A 14,039-nucleotide genomic window follows, 5' to 3' on the forward strand; every position below is an offset into this window, starting at 1 on the left:
CCAGTGCACTTGTCCCCACCCTCCTGCTGGCAATTCAGAGACAACACACATCAAGATGGCAGCTTTAATCACATTGGCCGAGCCCCTTGGGTTCCCTCTGTGCAGGCCTACTTAGCCACACACCCACCCTGACCATGTCCAGAACACTTTTACCAGGTGGGCCCTGCCCTGTGGCCACTGATGTGGGAACCTGAGGTTAAATCAGTCTGTGGACTCCTGGGTTAGGGGACTCTTCTGCCCTGAGGTCTGCTGGACACTTCGGCATAGGATCCAGTAGCCCTGAGCTCACTCTTCTGGCCATCTCCAGCTGCTCCTAGGGAATGTGGCTCAGGTCTGCTCCTGGGACAGGGGGTTGGTGGTGGCATGAGGTGGACTGGGGAGGAGGACGTGTCTCCACACTGCAGCTGGCTTCCTCCTGGGCCGAACCTCCTTGTGCTTTGAGACTGACAGGAAGAGCAGAGTTGCTTTGGGTAGAGGCCCGGCCCAGGCCCTTGGGGCAGGATAAAAACAGATAATTCAAGTGCCTCGGGGCACAGATAGGAGGACAGACGGCACAGGTGAGCATCTGCACCCTCCATTGCCACAGGGGGCATGGCATGGCCCATGACCCATCAAAGCTTCCAAGTCAGGATATAGGAGAGGGCCTCAGAAGAGGGGCCCAAGCCCTAGGCCCCACACCACCCAGAAGGAGCCCCAGGCCTGCAGGGGCATCTGAGAGGCTGGAGTCCTGGTCCAGCTGGGCCTCAGGGGGACACGGGAGTCCCCCCTCAAGAGAGGCTGCGGCTGACAAGGGGCTGGAGCCCACAAGGAGGCTGTGGAGCCAGCTTCCAGAGCACTCCGAGTTCCGACATGCTTCCATCAGCTCTCCTAGGCTCCCCTGGCTTCTGTGTCAGGTACAGGTGGGACAGACATGTCTTCAGCTAACGCCCACTCCGCTCTGTGAGGGTCTTGGTGCGACTGCCACCCCCTCGGGGGCCCACAGGGGTGGCGGTCCTGTTGGCATATGTGTCATAACTGTTGTCTGAACATACGGAGAGCACATCGGAGACCTCTACACCATCGCTGATTTCTGCTGGGCCAGAGGGAGACAGAATGTGAGTCGGGGAGGAGGCAGTCATAAGGATGGGTGACAGATGGGGCGGGAAGGCTGTACCACCCAGCTGGACACTTGGAGGCTGATGAAACCACTGGTCTCAGGTTGACATTGAGCCTGGCACTCAAGGCCCCTTTGGTATCTGCTGAGCACTCTAGCTTCACCTTCATCTGCTGTCCCCTGGGACTTCACTTTGCAGTCACAGAAAACCACCTGTGTCCCTGAGCTTGGCACCCATGTGTCCACTCTCCTCAGGGCCTTTGCGTGTGTTGGTCCCTCTCTTAGGAGTGGCTGCCCCAACACCACCTCCTTTTCCTACAGTCTGGCTCAAGTCTTCTCATCTGTCACTCAGCCTCCTGGGAGCCTCATCAGAGCCCTGGGCCGGGTTGGGGCCTCCTCATGGCAACCCCAGCCCCTGCTTCCCTCTGCCCTGGCCACATTCTGTATGGTTGCTGCCTGGGCCCCCAAAATACCTCAAGGACCAGGGTGGGTTCTGGGCATCTATGTCCCTAGGGCCTGGTAGAGTGCTGGGCACGGATCTGAGGCTCAAGAAAGCTCTGCTGAGTGGAGTTCGGCCCAATAGAGGGACACTTCATTCTTGGTGCCCAGGCAAGCAGTGCTCCCTGGCCACCTCTGCGCACATGCCATGCCCACCTGGAATGCCCTTCCTTCCCTCAGCTCGCTCGGCCCTCAACTTGAAGCCAGGCACCTCCTCTGCATCCTCCCCATCTCAGTGTATCAGGCACCCAAAGCCTTCCTCACTGCCCAGGCAGCTCTGACCACGCCCTCCCCCACAGCACTCCCATCGCAGGAACTCGACTTTCCATGCCTCTGTTTACGTAGCTGCTGCTTCCATCAGACTGGGAATGTTGACAGGGACTGGCAAAGAGCGAGGGTGAGGCCAATATTGTAGGATCCAAGTATGAATCAGGCAAAGGGGGACGGGCCTTCAAAACAGACTCCTCTCCCTACCCCACCCCTGCCCACCAACCATGGCACTGACACCGAGCCATGGTGGATGACGGAGTGGATGACTGTGTGTGGGGGTGTGTGTTTTCACACATGTACTTATGCCTTTGTGTGTGTGTGAGTATCATCCCGGTGGGTTTATGCGTATCTGTGCCCTTGTTCCTACCCGTATGTGCCGCACGTGAATGTGTGCGCATACACATCTGTTTGCATGTGGGGGTGCAGAAAGCTGGGCCCAGGGCCTGCCGCCACCTGTCTGCAGGGCTGTGTACCTGAGAAAATGAGCTTCTCCTTCATGATGCTGACGTCCCGGCTGGTTCGGCGCACTGCAGCGCTCAGCATGATCTGCTCAGGGTTGTAGCTTCGTATGCCACCCAGGCGCCACCTGCAGAGATGGCCCCATGGGCATCAGGTCCCTCTTCACTCCTGCCTTGGAGCAGGGACCCTGCCTACTTCCAGAGCCTCTCTGGATGTGGCCTGAGAGACCAGCAGGACTCTTGTCCCACTGTACAAGGGGGAAATAAGCCCAGAGAGAGAGCAGAGTTGGGGCTCAAATCAGAGCCTACTGACTCTCGGCCAGGGCTCCCCGGCCTCCCTTTTACCTCCAGAGCCGTCAGTCAGCAGCCCTGGCCCAGGACTAGAGTTGGTTAGTTCTGTCTCAGGTGTCCCCAGTAATGCACCTGGCTCTCTTTGAATGGGACAGATTTGGGAGCAGGAGGAGCTTAGTAGGCATGACTGTTGACCTAAGCTGGGGCACACACCAATCTCAGGGAGTCCAGCTGATGTCTCTTACAACTAACTCTACCACCATGACCAGGCTAAGCGAAGCTACTGGGGAGACCCCCTGAAAGGGAGGGAAGGAAAGCAGGGGGGTGGGGCCAGGTGGTAGGGGGCTTTGCCCAGAGCTGGTCTGCACAGGTTCCCAAGGCAAGGGGGTTAGAGTGACTTGGAGTGGGGCCAGCTGCTGCTCTGTCCTGACAGTCCTATTGGGGAGGGAGGTCATGAATCCCCCTGATGGCTGAGACAGGTGCAAGGTAGGGGTAAAATTACTCAAGAGTGGGCTGGGAGGTGGAGCATGCACAGGGCATACAGGGACCAGGCACTAGGTGGAAAGGACTCATGTTTCTGAGCCCAGCCCAGGCCACTGTCTTCACTATTGTCATTCCTCTGAACTAGCCCCAGTTTCCTGACCTCTGAACTTAGACCTTTCCTGGGATCTAGGCAGAAGGATCACTGAACTCTCACCCCTGTCCCCACCAAGAGGAGTGGGTGATCAGCTTGGGAACAAGAACCCAACTGTCTCAGGGACTGAACCCTGCTTGGGGGATGGAGGGAGTCAAGACTCCACAAGAAACCAATTGTGAGTTACTAGATGGGGTCAGCGAAGCAGAAGCGGACAGACAGATGGACAGGTGGATGGATGGATGAACAGAGCAGGCAGACAAGGGGAAAGCAGGAGGCGGGGGGTGGCACAGACACCCTGGCGAGGCTGGCTGCCCTATGAATCGTTGAGGGCAGTGAGCAAATCTCTCTCTGTTCATCGCTGTGCCCCAGCACCATCAGCGCCTGCCGTGTCCTGGCCGCCTGACCTGTACTTGTTGAGCGAATGAATGGAAGAATAAGGTCCGCAGGGAAATGGTATCCTCCCCTGGCCTTGTCCCCCAGGGTCCCTTCCTCCATCAGGCCTCTCCAGATCCCCAGGAGACAATGACACTGCCCTGGCTGTGTCTGAGCAAACCCAGCATGTCTGTGCCAGCAGCTGAATCACCATGGGGCAGCCTCCCCGACACGCTCGGCTCCGCGTGAGAAGGCCCAACTCCTGCTGCAGACACAGCACCAGCAGCAGCAGCCGGTGTGTGTGGATGCTGGTCAACTGGGCGGACAGAGGAATGACTCAGGGAGTGTCCCATAGCCAGGGACAGCGTCTCCTCCTAGAAGCTGGTTGGTGAAGCTGCCTGACCCAGAAGGGGCTAAGGCACTAGACGAAGGGAGACTTGGGTCCCTGAGCTCTAGGTCTCATCCTGGAAATTCACGTCAAAACCCAGGACAGTGTCAGGCCAGGGTCTCTTGGCCAGGCACATCCAGAACAGGAAGCTCAGCCACTGTGGGGTCCTCTCGGGGGAACAAGGAAAAGGCTGTGTGTGGGGGGAGCAAAGCAGGGATGGGTGTCACAGATAGAATGTAAAGAAGAGAGAGAAAGAGATGGGAGAGGCAGAGAAAGGTAAACAGGAAAAGTGAACAGTGGGAGAGGCAGAGCCAGGGAGGGAGAAGATGGGAAGAGAGAGGCAGAAACTTGGTAGGGTCTGCCCTGGACAAGTGGTGAAGACCCCGGTGAGTGGGCCAGAGGCAGGGGGATGCCGGTGCCCAGGTAGGGTCCCCTCCTCCAGAGGGAGACACTTTGGTGCACAGAGAGGCCAGGTCAGGAAGCTGTCAAGGAAACACTGGTCCCCACCTGCAGAAACGGCCGTAGGAACAGGGAGCAGAGGGACACACAAGGCAGTGGGACGGCAGGAGCAGAAAAGAGGATTGCAGGGGTAAGGGAGGCTTCAGGCAAGGGCGGTGTCTGCGAGGTGACCCAGGCACAGGGTTTGGTGCACGGCGGGTTTTTAGACAGAACTGGAGAAGGGGATGGCAAGAGGGAGAAAGAGGAACAGGAGGAGGAGGAGGAAGACCACACCAGAATTACCTGATCAAGTGATAGCTGTGAGATGCCAGAGTGCAGCAGAGAGAGGGGGAGGGGGAGAGAGGAGGGACATGCGCCGATCAGAGCAGGATGGGACAGAGAGAGAACATCAGTAAAGAATAAAATCCCAGCCCCTTGGTTCCTGGCTGGGTGGGGGCCCCGGGCTGGCCCTAGACCCTCCCTGGGACCAACCACACCTCCCCACTTCGAGCACACCCCAGCTATCTTGCTGAGGGCTGGTGGGAACCCATGCCCTGGCTAACGGATGAGCAGGCCAGCCTGGAGAGGAACTGAAATTCACCTAAGCCCACACAGCCACTCAAGGTGGAGCTTGGCTCTGGGCTCCCAGCTGCAAGTTCATTCCAGAAGCCACCCAGCCTCTGTCTGAGGCAGGATGGGGCCACCAGGGTCCTTCCTCCTCCCTTGGTCAGGCCCGCTCCTGGCTGAGGGCCCAGGGCTCAGGAGCAGGTTCACCTGGCTGGGGTAGGGGCTGGGCCTGCTGTAGGGTAGGGATGGCCACGGAAGTGGTCAGATCCTACTCACTTCTGGAGCACGAAGATGCCCACGATGAGGGTGAAGGAGACCAGGTCGGCAGTGACCCACATGAGACAGTACTCGTCCGGGGGCTGTGGACAGACGGCCCGAGGCCAACTTCCAGTCACGGCCAGTCCAGACTGAGGCTCCAGACTGAGGGTCCGTGGACCAGAGGACCCCACATGGCCACTGGCGAAGGGCAAGGGAGGACTCTGAGGGGGTCTGGGGGCTGAAGATTACATTTTGCAGGTGTGGGCTCCGGGCTGTATGGGCCTGGGGGCCGGGGCGTGTATGTGTACGTGTGTGCACTCTCAGGGCAGGAGGCGATTGTATGGTGCTAAGGGCAGAGGGGGCATGTGCTAGGCCTGCAGGGTCTGTGTGTCCAGCGGCCTCAAAGCAGGAGCCAGATACTGAAAGACAGTGACCCTGCTCCTCCCTCCCTCCTGACTCTCATCCCATCGGTTTTGCCCCTTTCCCCAGGCTGCCTTCCCTTCACCCTCCTCTCCCACAGAACCATCCACATCTTAGGTCTGATTCATTGGCACTGCATTCTCTCAGCCATAAGGATACCCTCCGTCTGCCTTCTGCATGCTCAGGGAGGTGGCAGTGGAGCCACCACCTATCTGCAGGTGCGCAGTCAACCAGCTAAAATATTGTTTTACTTGCTGTTCTCTGAGCAAATTTTAATGTTTCCTATTCTTTTTTATTTTTATTTTCTGAGACAGGGTCTCACTTTGTCACCCAGGCTGGAGTGATCACAGCTCACTGCAGCCTCGACCTCCTGGGCTCAGGCAATCCTCCCATTGCAGCCTACCAAGTAGCTAGGACTACAGGTGTGTGCCACCATGGCCAGCAAATTATTATTATTATTATTATTTTGTAGAGACAGGGTCTCACTATGTTGCCCAGGCTAGTCTTGTACTCCCGGGCTGCAGTCATCATCCTGCCTCTGCTTCCCAAAATGCTGGGATTATAGGCGTGAGCCCCGCGCCCAGTCAATGCTTCCTATTCCGGTCCTGTTGTTACCCTTCAAACCAAAGAAACCCAAGCAGCTCTTTACTTCTCTAGAGCCCTTAGTGATGCTTTTCTCCCTGTGGATCAGGCCCAGGGTCGTCCCAATACCTTAGCGCAGATCCCAGATGCCATGAAATCCTCATGCCTCAAGCCTGCACCCCCACCACAGACATCCCACCACGCCAGAGACCTCCCAGGGACAGCCCCAAGCACAGAGCTTGCTGAGTGGTCAGGGCAGGCCATAGGCAGCTCCAGCACTGCCCCCCAGGTGCCCTCTGCCCCCCAACTCACCATGATCCAGAGAGGGGAAGGCACCTGGGACAGGGTGTGGGAGTTGTCAGAGGTGACGGACGGGACCCCCGCACACCACAGCAGGGAGAAGAGCCACGGTGCATTGACTGTGTAGAGGTTCACGCTCAGGTTCCAGGACGCGTAGTCCCTGTGAGGCAGGGGAGAGGCGGGTCAGCATGTGGACTCTGGCAGCTCCGGGCCCAGTGTGAGGGCTGGTAAAGCATGTCCTCTTCACCACTTCACAGCCATGCCCGGGGGAAGGAACGTCGGCTCCAGAGGGCCAAGCTCGGGGACAAGCCCGGGTCTGCCTGACATACCCTGTCGTCTTTCAACCATGTGTGCCCGATTCCTCTGTGTGCCCATCCCTCTGCCCAACTGTGTGTGTGTTTTGTGGGGCGGTGGTGGCAGGACTGAGAGAGACTCAGTCCCACCCTCTCCTGGAGGAGCCTGGGTCAAGGCAGGCACCTGAGCTCCTGGCGGGACACCTGAGTGTAGCGCAAGTTCAGCCGTTGGATGTGGCCTCTCCGCAGGCTGGTGACCGCCTCCTTGGAGCCCGATGTCTGCTGGAAGCCGGGAGCCACCTTCCGCACCAGGGGCCTCTGCCTGCTAGGCAGCCACATGACCTGCAGGCAGGAGAGAAGCAGCCTGGACTTCTCTTCTTCACAATGGGTAAGAGTAGCTACCCCTCCTAGAGCACCCGTGGGGTTAAGAGACGGGACCTGGCAGGCAGTGAAAGCTTAGATGCAGTCACTAGCAGGGCAGGACTCAGTCCCAGCCAAGGCTGCAAAGCGCACTGGGAGCAACTCAGGAAGCTTCCCTTCTGGCCCGCTGCTAGTACGGGAGGGAAAACCCAAACAGCCACTACTCTGCACATGGCCACTAGCACTTAGTGTGCTGTCCTAAACTGATGTCAGATTTCTCTGGTCCCAAATTATTATACCAGACAACAGGGCAACACTTCACTGAAATAACTTGACAGCCTGGACCTTTATACATTTTAAGGTGTTTTCTTGTTCTCCTCTTGTCCCATGATGACCCTGCCAGGGAAGTAAGGGGTGTGTGATCCCCATTTTACAAATGAGAAAGCTGAAGTCCGGAGTGCAACAGGGAGAGGCTATGCAGCAGCAGGGCTCTAGCCAGGCCAGAGCTCCCGGGAGCAGAGCTGCGCTGCAGGGCCTCACCTGGTGCTGGGGGAAGCCAGAGTGCAGCACGGCCTCCAGAGTCACGTTGAGGAAACTGTTGCGGTACGGGTGCTCCCGGGGCGGGTCACGCAGGTTGAGCAGCAGTGTGGCATTGCCCTTGGCCAGCTCCAGGAGCTCTGCCAGGCTGCAGATGGACTGGTTCTGGGCCTCTCTGTGATCGGAGGGTGACAGGGAGCTGGCTGTCCAGAAGGGGTCAGTCTGGCAGGGATAGGGACACACACATGGCTGCATCATCAGCCCTTTGGGGGCCCCCACATACCCTTCTGGCAACCGAGTGTGGAGACCCCTGGGCTGCCAGAGGCTGCTGGGGTCAGCAGATTGATGGCTGTGGCCATGTGGAGGCTGTAGGAGGCCCCAGCCCTCACCTTTCTTCCCCACACCCTGCTTAGCAAGAGGATGGAGGACAGCTTACTTGGAATCGTGCCCAGACCCACGGCATTTCTCCTTCTAGAGCATTTCAGACCAGAAAGCCAACCCCTCTCTAGAGTTTTACAGAGTTAACAATTCTATTTACTGCTCTCATCCCTGTCAACCTTTTATAGTAAGGGAAACGGACCCAGAACAAGCAGTGACAACCACGAGATCTGGCAGCAGTAGCAGGAGCCCAGGAGGCCACTAAGCAGCTTGGGTGGAGGTCGGGAAAGCCCTGTGAGTGGGGGTCTCGGAGCTGATGGCCACCCTTGCATCTCACTCCTTGCAGTCCCTGCTGGTGTTTTCCATGCCTAAGATTGGGATCAGGTGCAGCCAGACCTTCAGGAACCACTGGCCAGCATTGAGTCTCTGCAGGGTGGTCCAGTTGAGCATGGAGGCAGGCCTGCGGGCCAGCTCTGGGAACTCTTCCTCCACGTTGGTGGTGCGCCGCAGGGTGGCATCGTGCATGAGGAAGGGCACGCCGTCCAGGCTGCAGGGAGGGTGGGGCCGTCGAGTCACTGACCCCCCAGATCCCTCACCTGCCCACCAGTGATCGTCACCCCACACAGTCCTCCCCACCCAGCACAGGATCCCAGCTGGGCTGCCGCTCTCTGGGCCTCAGTCTCCCCATCTGCACAGGGAAGACAGTGGGCTGGTGGGTGACCCTGAAGGGCCAACGCCTTCTGGCTCTCTGTGAGGGTCAGATGGGGGTGGGGACTGCCAAGGAGGGAGGGCTGGGAAAAAAGCTGGACCTACTCTCTTAGCAGCCTTGGAAGGTAGGTGCTGCCTCATTTGATAATGGAGAAACTGAGGCTAAGAGAGGGAAGTATGTAGCTCAAGGTCCACAGCCTGTAAGTGGTGGAACCTGGTTTGGAACCAAATCCCTGTGATGCTATGATGGGAACAGTGCAAATGTAGACCTCTTTGGCAAATTCCATCCGACCCCAATCCTTGTCTACTCTACCAGGGTTGCCAATAGCTCATATGGTGCCTTAGTGTGAAAAAGTAAAAGGCACCCGTGCCCTCTGTTCCTCAAGGCATTTTACCACCATCTGCTAGAAAGTTGTGATAAATACACAATTCTATGTCTATACTGGGAACAATGTCCTCATATATGTGATGCCCTTGTTCAGTACACAACCTGTACAACTATATATGACAGTCCTGCCCGTCTTCTCTTCTCAGATAACCTGTTATGAGATTAGTATGGATTCTTCCTGCCATTTATACTAGTATCTACTTATATATGTACAGGGAGAAAGTGTATATGTCACTTTTTTGTGGTCTTTTAAAACGTAACTGGGGTCACAGTGACTGTATCACTCTGCAACTTGCTTTGTTTCCCTCATGAGAGTGTTGGAGCTCTATCATACACAGCCATATAGATCTATTTTTCCCTTCAAGTGGCTCTGTGGCAGGGCTCCTGCTTGCACCAAGAGCATTTGTTCTTTCCTCTATTTTACATCCTGGAGTCTGCAGGAACGGGGTGCCTGCCCTGCTGTGGATAATCTAAGCCCCCCTCCTCCCATCTCAGAGGCTCTGAGACCAGAGGTTCCCCAGCAGAGACCCAGGTGGATGCTGATGTGTGTGGGAGGGGTTAGAGGAGCTATATCCCCTCCGCTACACCTACCTGATGGTAATGTCAGCCTGGAGCCCATACAACTTCTGCTCGAGGGCCTTCCGGAAGGACATGAGCGTGTGCTCTGGAGCCAGCTGGGGAAGAAGGGGTGGTGAAGGGAGAGCCAAGATTCAGCTGATGTACTCTCCCCAGCCAATGGGAAGTCTTCCATGTTAGGAGGCTGGGCGAGGCCTGGTTCTAATTCTGGTTCCTCCACAGAGTAGCTATATGACCCTGGGCACCCACTCAGCTTCTCTGAAGTTCAGCTTCCTCAACCCGGCTCTGGTTCTAGCCTTGACTCTGCCTTTAGCTATTGTTCCGACTTTGGGTATATTTCTCTGTGGATCTCAGTTTCCCCATGTGCCCTGAGAGATGTGTATTCATGAGGGTCCTTATGCCTAATTAGGAGAGTTGGGGCTCTAAGCCTCCCTAATTCCATCTCATCTGAGGACTTGGTCATGCCCTTTGCTGCCACTGGGGGTCAGCACCAAACCAAGGATTGGGCTAAGCCCAGGCCCATGAGGGATGGTCCCAGGGAAGAAGGGAGGGAGGACACCCCACCCCTGTCAGTGAAGGGGTGAGGTGGGAAGGATTCCCATGGCTGATCTCATTCATTCCCACTGAAGACAATCCTACTCCTACCTTCTCTCCCTCTGGCCACGATGTTCCCCAGCCACTCCCCTCTTCTGTGACACAGCCAAGCACTGGGGAGCCAGGGAGTGGTGAGGGCTTTGGAACAGACTGAAAAGGTGCAATTCCACTTCCCAGACACAGAGCCGGGGCATCAGTTTCTTTAGCTATAAAATGGGCTAACACTATCAACCTCATAGGTGAGATAACAAATGTCAGAGACCCTAGTCCAGGACCGGGCGCACAGCAGGGTCTCTGTAATGAGTTTCTTTCTTCCCCTGTCCCTGGCACACAGCACTCTTGGAGGACATGTTACCTGTCTCCCAGACCAGTGGGCTGTATGAGGCACTCCCAGGGGGAGCAGGACTATAAAGGCATGAAGAGAGAGGCACAGACTCAGTGGAATCCCACCCATCTCTAAATCTCCTGTGGCCGGGCCTTCCACCAGTGACCACTTGACAGGGGTCCCTGCTCCCTGCTGCATGGGCTGGGGCTGCAGAAAGCAGAAGCTTGGGAAGGGTTACGAAGACCCTCAGGACAGAGGAAGCGTTTGGGAAGGGGAAAGTCTTTTTTTGGAAGCTTTTAGACACAGTTAAGGTCTCTCTGGGTTAGGTGCTGGCCTCCTGGAGAAAGATGTGGAAACCTGGCCCTCCCTGGCCAGACTCAGGACTCCAGGAAGGCCCCAGAAGCATACATGTTGCTGGGGTGAATTCTTAGTCTCCATCTCAGAGCTTGCACCTGCCTCAGGCCTGTCCAAGTGGGGTTCTGTTGTCAGGAGGTTGTGCATGGGGGTGGGGGGTAGTTACTCAGGTGGGCAGGACACTATGGTTAAGAGACCTGGATTTATAAAACAGCAACTCAAAGTACTATTAAAAAGGAGTCCTAGCTTCAGAGTTAGTGCAATCGAATATTAAAGTACATGTACACCTACGCACAGAGGGACAGGCCGCATCTGCATAGGAACAACACGTCCAGGGGCACACAGTCTCCAAGACAGAGATGTACACTTGGGCCCACCACACACAGACATGTGGACCCAGAGTCAGAGACCCCCAAGGCAATGCACAGGGACACACAGAGAGGACCCTTGCCAGCCCCTCAAAAACTACCACCAGGGCATGATCAGCCAGTTGCAGAATGTGAAAAATCCCACAGGACAAATGACTCAGTTTCTCAGGACAAATAAACAGCCTAAGGGAAAAAAGGGAGGAGGATTTTTATTTATTTATTTATTTTTGAGACAGAGTTTCACTCTTATTGCCCAGGCTGGAGTGCAATGGTGCAATCTCAGCTCACTGCAACTTCCATTTCCCGGGTTCAGGTGATTCTCCTGTCTCAGTGTCCTAAGTAGCTGGGATTACAGGCATGTGCCACCACACCAGCTAATGTTCTATTTTTAGTAGAGATGGGGTTTTTCCATGTTGGTCAGGCTGGTCTCGAACTCCTGACCTCAGGTGATCTGCCTGCCTCGGCCTCCCAAAGTGCTGGGATTATAGGCATGAGCCACGGAGCCCGGCGGGGGGATTGTTACAGACCAAAAGGCACTCCGGAGACACACCAACCAGATGCATGCTGTGGACCGCATTTGGATCCTGATTTTTAACAACTAAACTGTAAAAAGATATTTTTGAGACAATAAAGGGAAATTGAACATGGATTCTATTTTAGATAATATTAAGGAATCATTATCCTTAATATTGGCTGGGTGTAATAACAGCATTGTGATTATGAATCTTTCTAAAGTCCTCATGTGTACAGATATATCCTGAAGTGCCTATGGGTAAGACGATGTGATGCCTAAGATTTGCTTTACTACCCCAGAAAAAAAGTAGCAGACAGATGAAGCAAGAATGGCCAAATGTTGGTAAGTATGGGATTGGATTCATTACATCCTTCTTCATTATGTGAGTCGTTATACGCTTTTCTCCACTTCTACATATATTTGACCTTTTTCTACTAAAGAAAACCATCTTCACTGGGGCCACCTCACACACCCACCTTCCTGCTTCAGCATACCACTTGTGTCCCCTGGCCGCTGGAGGGAGCCCGGGAGATGGTAATCTGAGTCATGGAGACAGGAGAGGCCGTCATTCTGAGCCCCTCAGAAGAGTTCCCCTGATCCTGCTGGGAAGGCTGGGCTCCAACTGATCCTCACAATAACCAGCAGCAGGGGCATCCATACCTTTGAGGCATAGAGTGGACTGGTGACCCCCTCCAAGATGCACAGGCAGCATGTGGCCAAACTGGACCCCAGATCCAGATCCCCACTGGCTGCCTCTGGGAGGGGCTGAGGTCAGCACGGGAGTCTGGCTCAGGGCCTGGAGTCTTATTGAGATAATAACACCCACCACACGCAGGGGGCCAGACTTCCAGAGCGAGTGGCAGCCTGGCAGACCCAGCACCTCCTTCTAAAGCAGTTATGTGAGGCCCCCTTACTACCCTGAGGTCCCACAACAGCCTGAAACACTGGGAAGCCAAGCCCTCAGGAAGTGCCCACACCCCTGCCTCCTCAGCAGGGTGGGAGTGGTACTGCCTCTGTTGAGAAGCCCAGGGTTCAAGGCTTTCATGGAGGAAGAGACCCTGGTCCAGAGAGATGGCCCTGCCCAAGGTAACAGCAGTGTCTACCTCTTACTTTCTGTGCGCCACATGCATATCTGGGCACTGCACACATGCTACCTCCTGCTCCTCATAGTCCCACGGCAGGTGCTCTCTCTAATCCCATGGTACAAGACGAGGGAACCAGGCACAGAGATGGAAACTGTTGGGCCTCTCACAGCTGGTGAGGGGCTGTGCCGGGATGCTAACTCAGGCAGCACGGCTCTGGAGCCTGCCCTCTCACCGAAGCTCTCCTGCAGGGCCATGGGGTGCCCCAGTGGCAGAATGCGGCACTGACTTTGACCCCTTCCTCTCTCTCCAACTCAAGCCGGTTCAGCCATACTCACTGTCACAGTGGGCTCTGAGCGGCCTCCCAGCTCTCCTGGAGGGTTCTCCTGATGCCTGGTGGCAGCCCCCAGGCCCCACACTCAGCATCCGTCTCCTGGGCCTTCCTAACCTGCACCTGGGTCTAGCCTGGGCCTAAAAGCCTCCTGCATCTTTGCAGGGCACTTAAGACAACAGTGAGATCTTTTTCGGAAGACGCCTTCAGGATGCTTCAAGATGTGCTTCCACCCCAGCACTCCCGGCCTTTTTACCAATCCTTCCCATGCACCTCCCCTCAAAAAGCTACAGATGGTTGCTACTGTTACATATATCAATTTCCCAAGAAGGTCTCCCCCATCACACCCCACCCCCATGGGGCTGTTAGGACCCTGAGGTGGCACTCACCATGGGGGCCCCACGGTGGCCAATGAGGGCGGGCTTGGGGCCAAGGTCCTTCTTCTCCATGATGCAGGGAGAAGAGATGGTGAGAGGGGCCAGGTAGAGGGCAAACACCACGGTGAAGAAGGTACAGAGAATGGTCACCTGGGAGGCTGCAGGTAAGGGGCCGTTAGTGCTGCCTGGTGAGCCCTGGGCAGGTTGGGGTGCAATGCTGGACTCCTCTACCCCCGGCCTGTCAGGATCCAGGTGCTCTTGGAGGCAGCCTTTATTCTTGCT

At 56.1% G+C, this 14,039-nt stretch overlaps 1 protein-coding gene across 5 annotated transcripts in view; it reads right to left on the minus strand.

The window, feature by feature from the left end:
- Positions 1-50: 50 nt before the first annotated feature.
- Positions 51-14,039, minus strand: part of GDPD5 (glycerophosphodiester phosphodiesterase domain containing 5) — a 90,833-nt gene continuing 76,844 nt past the window's right edge. For all 5 annotated transcript variants that reach the window (XM_008020178.3, XM_073019535.1, XM_073019533.1 and 2 more), the window contains 9 exons: positions 13,770-13,915; positions 9,828-9,910; positions 8,537-8,687; positions 7,766-7,984; positions 7,050-7,207; positions 6,585-6,732; positions 5,289-5,371; positions 2,335-2,447; positions 51-1,069 (listed from right to left, as the gene is read on the minus strand). In XM_008020178.3, the coding sequence (XP_008018369.3) occupies positions 921-1,069; positions 2,335-2,447; positions 5,289-5,371; positions 6,585-6,732; positions 7,050-7,207; positions 7,766-7,984; positions 8,537-8,687; positions 9,828-9,910; positions 13,770-13,915 (1,250 nt within the window). In that variant the 3' untranslated portion in view covers positions 51-920. The remainder of the gene's footprint in view (positions 1,070-2,334; positions 2,448-5,288; positions 5,372-6,584; positions 6,733-7,049; positions 7,208-7,765; positions 7,985-8,536; positions 8,688-9,827; positions 9,911-13,769; positions 13,916-14,039) is intronic.

This window comes from Chlorocebus sabaeus, chromosome 1 (genome assembly GCF_047675955.1).
Source record: "Chlorocebus sabaeus isolate Y175 chromosome 1, mChlSab1.0.hap1, whole genome shotgun sequence".
In the NCBI taxonomy this organism is placed as follows: Eukaryota; Metazoa; Chordata; class Mammalia; order Primates; family Cercopithecidae; genus Chlorocebus; species Chlorocebus sabaeus.